The 6,854-nt window shown below is 34.8% G+C and overlaps 1 protein-coding gene across 1 annotated transcript; it reads right to left on the bottom strand.

Annotated features, from left to right (window-relative positions):
* Positions 1–4,152: 4,152 nt before the first annotated feature.
* Positions 4,153–6,736, bottom strand: LOC140810825 (uncharacterized protein At1g28695-like). The gene is made up of 3 exons (XM_073168719.1): positions 6,427–6,736; positions 5,909–6,286; positions 4,153–4,694 (listed from the first exon to the last, which is right to left on the bottom strand). The coding sequence occupies exons 1-3, from the start codon at positions 6,574–6,576 to the stop codon at positions 4,203–4,205; spliced, it is 1,020 nt and encodes a 339-aa protein (XP_073024820.1). The 5' UTR covers positions 6,577–6,736; the 3' UTR covers positions 4,153–4,202.
* Between the last annotated feature and the right edge of the window lie 118 nt (positions 6,737–6,854).

The following is a 6,854-nucleotide window of genomic DNA, read 5'->3' as shown; positions in this document are numbered from 1 at the left end:
AGTCTTGAAATCCCGAAATGGAATTGGGAACATATCGCTATGGATTTTGTGACTCAGTTACCTCGCTCGCCCAAGGGCTGTGATGCTATTTGGTCATTATTGATCGGCTTTCAAAATCTGCACATTTTATTCCGTATGAACGGACTTATCCTTATAAGAGAATGGCCCGTTTATACATTGAGAATGTTGTGAGACTGCACGGGGTGCCAGTCTCAATTGTATCTGATCGTGATCCCAGGTTTGCTTCTAAATTCTTGGGTAGTTTTCAGGAAGCGATGGGTACGCGTTTGGCTATGAGTACTGCTTATCACCCTCAAACTGATGGCCAAAATGAGCGTACGATTCAGACTCTAGAGGATATGTTACGTGCGATTGTGATGGATTTCAGAATGGGATGGCAAGATGCCTTACCATTGGTTGAATTTTCATATAATAATAGCTTTCAGACGAGTATCGGTATGGCACCGTTTGAAGCTCTATAGGGGAGACGATGTAGATCACCGTTATTCTGGGATGAGATTGGTGAGAGACAATTGACTGGACCTGAAATGATACAGGAAATGAACGATAAGATTCAGTTAATTCGGCAGCGGATGAAAGCTGCTCAGGATCGTCAAACGAGTTATGCGAATAAACGAAGACGACCCTTGGAATTCCAGAAAGGTGACAGAGTGTTTTTGAAAATATATCCCTTTAGAGGCACTGTTCGATTCGGCATGCGATGGAAGTTATCTCCTCGATATGTTGGTCCATACGAGATTCTGGATCGAGTTGGTGATCTTGCGTATCGATTGGCATTGCCACCAGCTTTATCTGCTATTCATGATGTGTTTCATGATTCTATGTTGAGGAAATATGAACCTGATCCATCACATGTGATTGCGCCTGATGAGGTTGAACTTGATCCTTCTCTTTCCTATATTGAGCAACCTGTTCGCATTATGGATCGAAAGGAAAAGATATTGAGAAATAAATCGATTCCTCTGGTACGAGTGCAATGGACACGACATGGTGTTGAAGAATCAACGTGGGAATTAGAGAGCAAGATGCGAGATTCGTATCCGCATTTGTTTGATTCTATGACATCTGTTCCATTGTATTCGATGTATTCTGATCCTTATTCTGATTTTAGTTTTGATATGTACTATAACTGGTGACATATGTATGTTTACCAATGTTATGTATATATTGATGTTTGAGATTTCGAGGACGAAATCTTTTAAGAGGGGAAGAAATGTAAGGACCGTGTATCGTATTATCGTAAATCCTATGTGATTATCGATAATTAATGAAATTGTCATGTGATTATGTAATTGATGTATATCATGACAATGGAATTGAGAAACAAATATTGTATATGAATTGATATTGTATGAATTTGATTTGAAAGGCCGGACGCCAAAACGTACAAAATCAAACATTATGTACAGAACATGTGGCGCCCGAGCGGTAGAAAATTACCGCCCGAGCGCCAGGGTATCTGAAATGAGTATTCGGGCAGAACACCCCGCGCCCGAGCGGTAATATTTGACCGCCCGAGCGCCAGGATGTGTAGAAACATGTTCGCGGACAGAACATGCCGCGTACGAGCGGTAATTTTTGACCGCCCGAGCGCGGTACACTTGACACTCGGGGACAGAATGTCTCGCGCTCGGGCGCGAGAATTCTACCCCCCGAGCGCGAGAACGGTGGTGATAAGTACGAGACTTCTGTTTTATTCTTTCTTCATTCTTCACCGTAAATCGAGAGGAAAGTTCGAGATTTCGAAATTCTTCCGTCCAAATCGACTTCGAAACGCTGTCTAAACGCAAAACAAATTATATATTTGTGATCGTCGCGTCGAGGGCTTCTGACTGAGGTAATTTTCTTCTAGTTCCAGCAGCTTTAAATATCAAAGTGCTGGAATAGAATGTATTTAAAGTTGAATTTTGATATGTAGTAGAATAACCGACAATAAACGTATATTCGAAGTCGGAATTGAATTATGATATGATTTGAATTTGATATGAATTTTTGAAGTTTCAAATGATATTTGAAACTCAAATTAATGATTTTGGAATATGTTATTGATTGAAATGAATATGTTATTGATGTAGATAGATTATTATACTGCAATCTAAAGCTACATCAACTGGAAAAGAAGAATTGAGGTATGTTGCGACCGGGTAACATACGACAGGTATCTGTATTATATGATATATGATTGGATTGATTGGATTGGATTGGAATACGTGTCTATGTGCCTATTTGATGATTTGATGTGGCATACATGACATTGAGATTGGAGTATCGATGTATAAAATAAATGTTTTGTTAACACACATCATTTTATGCATACATCGATACATGACATGCACGTTGAGCTATGATCCTTGGATACCTTGATATGATTGGATTGGATTCCGGGGTTTGTGAACACAATTGCTATGTTGGTATTATATGACCCGTAAAACATAGACATTTGTGGCCCCATATGATTGGATATGAGATGTGGGATTGATGTCGCTTCGTCGACGCTATCATATGTGTATTCCCATATCGGCCGGTGTGCCAGCTCGAGCATTGATTTGATTTGATAGCGATTCGATTGATTCTGACATGTGCTCAGTGGATGGACATTTGACCTGATACCTCCACGACATACATACATTGCATATCATATATTATTGTTTAGATATCTGTGGTATATATGATTGGTTGTTCCATACGGAGCTTTGCTCACCCCCAAGGGGGGCTGTTGTTGTCTTTGTGTGAGGACAATGACAGGTACTCCAGGACATCAGGAGACCAGAGAGGGTACTTCTGGAGGGAGCCACAGCTTGGGCTGAGGTTTTATGTTTATGTCTTGTTCCCAGTATATATGTATATGTATCTATATACCGGGGCATGTCCCGAGGATATGAGTTGTTTGTATATGATTGGTTTTGATTTCGTGTGGGCATGTTTTATGATTTGAGATTAAATACTATTTTTAGTATTATAAATCTAGAAGAGATGTTTTGGGCTCGTCGTAAAAGAAATTTTAAACCCGTTTTCCGCTGTGATTACTTAACCCTAATCAAATTGTGTTATAATAACGATTAGGAGCTAAGAGCCCCACATTAATCGAGTATAATGCTACTCTGATATTCGTTTTCTAAAAAATTGGTTTCCTATTTTGAATAATAAAATAAAGTGTTCACCTTATTTTTATCATTTTACTAAAACTTTATTTTTTATAAGTATCTCCATGTGCACATGCCAATATTTTCGTCAAATTTAATTTAATATTTCACCACTACCCTAAGACATAGTTTGGTATATAGGATAATCCTCCTTATCATATGTTTGGTACATTTTTAAAAAACTCATGATAATATCATGGGCCCTTGATAAATAATTTTTTTGAAGGATAAAATATCTCTTCTATTAGGTGTGATAGTTTTAATTTAAGTCTAAAATACACTACAAATGACTTAATTACCCTCAATTTATAAATGTTTTTTTTATAAATCTATGCTAATAGATAGAAATTAAAATCAAATAAATATTTTTATTTATTTTTATATATTATATAAAATGATAATTATATAAATTGATTTTTATAAATCTCAATAAAATTATTAGTATCACCCGATTAACCTTAAAAATTGATATTTGACTTTACTCACAAAATCAAAGGCTCACTTATTATATTATATTATATATAAAATTAAGTAAAAATTAATAAATCATACAGGCACTATCGACGCATGAACAAATAAAAAATGGCAAGCAACAACTTTGAAATTATAAAATTTATTATGATAAGGTTAATTTTGTCATTACAATCTAATATATAAATTTAATCACTCTTATTAAAATCATACCAAACATTAAATATGATATATTACATCTTATTTATCCTTAACTTATCCTTATATTATATATCACATGTTATCATGTGTACCAAACTATGCCTTAATATAGATACATATTTAATTTCGATTAAAAAAATACAGAATTTTTTCTTAAATCAATATATAATATTTTAAAGTATCTCATTGTAACCATTATCAACATATATTTTTGTAATAAATAGTTTCCAAATAGTATAAAATCTAATTTTAAAAAATAAATTACCAGATCCTGATGATTCGATTACTTTTTTGTTCTCATAATTTACATGGAACATTTTAAAAAAACGATATTCTGGTAAATAAATAAATAATAATCCAGCTAGATTATTGCCTCCACGAAGCCTTACAAGCCACGTGGTCCGACCACCTAAACGTTGACGTTTGATTTTTCTTATACCTCCTCCAATCATGGACGACCGACGTCAGATCCGCCAGCTTGGCGGAGATATGGCGGCAGCAGTTGGCGTGGACAGTGGAGACCGCCGCGACGTCTCGGCTCTTCTGGCAGAATCCGCTGAAGTAGACGGTGTCCAGAAACCGGACATTTAGCCCTAATTTCTTGGCGATTCCTTCACGAATCAGAATCTGCAAGACGTCCTGCTCCTTCAATTCGGTGGAATTGTCTTTCCGAGAGTACCACGATTCGAAGAGGGCGATGGTTCGATTGTTGGTTCGGATCATGTAGAATCCTGTGTTGATTTGGTTACGTTTGGAGAATGGATTCCCGTTGAACCTATCGGTGCTGATTTGGAGATCTGGGACTTGGTCCGGATTCAGACGCGGGAATGGGTCTCTTAGCCATAGCACATCTGTGTCCTGTTGAAAGGGTTGTTTTAGGGGCATTTTAGTAATAAAAAAATTATGATTCTATATTGAAATATTGACTAATTGAATTATTATTTGCAAGTGTTTTAGTGTAACATTTTATTATTATTATTAAAAAGCGTTAAATAGGCAAACTAGTGAGACCGTTGAGTTATCAGCCCGGTCTTCGTCTTGATTTGACTTTAAATTCATATAATTTTATTTACAAAAATGATTTATTTCATTACTTGGTTTGATTATTTTAAGACAAAAATTTGTGTTAGACGATCTCACGGGTTATATTTGTGAGACGGATCTCTTATTTGAGTCACTCATAAAAAATTATTAATTTTTATGCTAAAAGTATTACTTATTACTTTTTATTGTGAATATGGATAGGGTTGATCCGTGTCACAGATTATGATCCGTGAGACGGTCTCACATGAGACTCACTTTTATTTCAAAAGTATTTGTAAAGTCAAATGACTTACAATTGATAGATATCAAAATCTTAAGTTTTAGATAAAATCTCGAAACATATCAAATTCCACAATTTGGATGAAAAGATATATTTGAAAAGAAATCTCCACAATTCAATAAATTTTTTTTAAATAATAATCAGATGGAAATAGAAGTATCACCTTAACTTGTAAAAATACCTCTATGTCAACTCTATGACAACAAAGTTTTTATTCCATACTAATATTTCTCCTTTGTGTTTATAAAATAGATATGTATGTGTCAAATGGGCAGAAATTCACTTCTCAATACATATTTTTTTGGGTCGAAAATATCATTCATGGCTTGCCTAGTCACAAAAAAAAAAAAAAAAAAAAAAAAAACAATGTAAACTAATTTCTAATTTTATTTCTTACGTGACCAATTTGGTTTTGAATTTGAAAATGAGTATCTTAATTAAGGCAAGTCATTTGATTCACCCTCTTTTTCCAAAACTTCATCTTCTAAAATTTTCAGAGTAGTGATTGATTGTATGGCGACTAATTAAGACATATTACATTTTCAACGATATTTATTAAACCTTTGATATTTATTTAATAAGTATCAAGATTATTCAACTATTTATTATTTATGTATGTTTCGTGCATCCAAATTAGCTAGGTCCGTACATTAATGTATAGTAAATCGTAAATGGTTATATAATTTTACTAGTGTAATTTAAATATCAAAATTAATTTCTCTGCCCAAAACGGTAAAATTAAACTTACCGTGAAAATGAAGTTGTAACCTCGTTTGAGCACATCTCTAAGAAAATATGTTCTTCTCCACATCATCTTGATAAAATCCTCAGACATGTAAAGCTTTTCTCCCAAAAAATCGACGCCTTCGGTCTCGAGCTTGTGACAATGAAGCCTGAGGAATCGGCACCTTTCGTACGAGGTTTGATCCATCGCCACGATCAACAGGTGCTCGGTTAAGTTCCTCGTGTTTTCGCCCATCCAAAATCCGTCGAGAAACAAGTCCAGCATCGGCTTGTCTCCTTCGACGTATGCTTTATTTATAACGGTGATTATCAAAGTCTTGTCTGTTGTTGAAGTTGATGATAAGGTGTTCTCGAGCTCGTCTTTAACGACTAATATGTTACCCTGCAATTTATTAATTACACCGGTACAAATATTTATGACAAGTTAAATTACATTTCAAACTAAAATAAAATACAATAAATAGGCTTCAAAAAAGTAAAAGTAAAATCTCAAACCCTGGAGGGAAATTGAATAAAACTTACGATCTTCGTGTCCGCCGTGAAGGTCCGCGGCTTTTCCAGCATCAACAGATGCTCGTCTTTGCTGACATGGGAGAAGAAAACGTAAGACAAACCGATCACAAGAAGTAAATACATGGCGTAATCTAGTCGATTGATCTTCGTGTACTCCATTCTATGATCGAGAAATCAATGGATTTCACTGTAATTTTGGCCTTCTGGAAATGAAAAGTTTCATGCTTCGAGGGTTTTCTTGTTCCTCTCAGGTTCCAGCTGATCAAATAGAAATATATATGGTAAATATTGTAAATTTGATCGTGTATATAATTTTCTCCACAGAAGACTTTCTATATTAATGTTGAAGTCAACTCTTGTCTGGCTGATTAATTTTCATACTCATATTTGGAATTGAAAATTACATTAAATAAATATTCTTCTTCTTAATTAAGAAA

This window comes from Primulina eburnea, chromosome 1 (genome assembly GCF_022965805.1).
Source record: "Primulina eburnea isolate SZY01 chromosome 1, ASM2296580v1, whole genome shotgun sequence".
NCBI classification, from domain to species: domain Eukaryota; kingdom Viridiplantae; phylum Streptophyta; class Magnoliopsida; order Lamiales; family Gesneriaceae; genus Primulina; species Primulina eburnea.
Note: the sequence above shows the minus strand (reverse complement) of the source record. Positions and strands in the feature narration are given on the sequence as shown.

Coding starts and splice junctions, on each gene's coding strand:
- LOC140810825 (XM_073168719.1), bottom strand. CDS start 6,576: ATGGAGTACACGAAGATCAATCGACTAGATTACGCCATGTATTTACTT. Junction 6,287..6,426: donor TCACGGCGGACACGAAGATC/GTAAGTTTTATT, acceptor AATAAATTGCAG/GGTAACATATTAGTCGTTAA. Junction 4,695..5,908: donor GTTACAACTTCATTTTCACG/GTAAGTTTAATT, acceptor CCCTTTCAACAG/GACACAGATGTGCTATGGCT.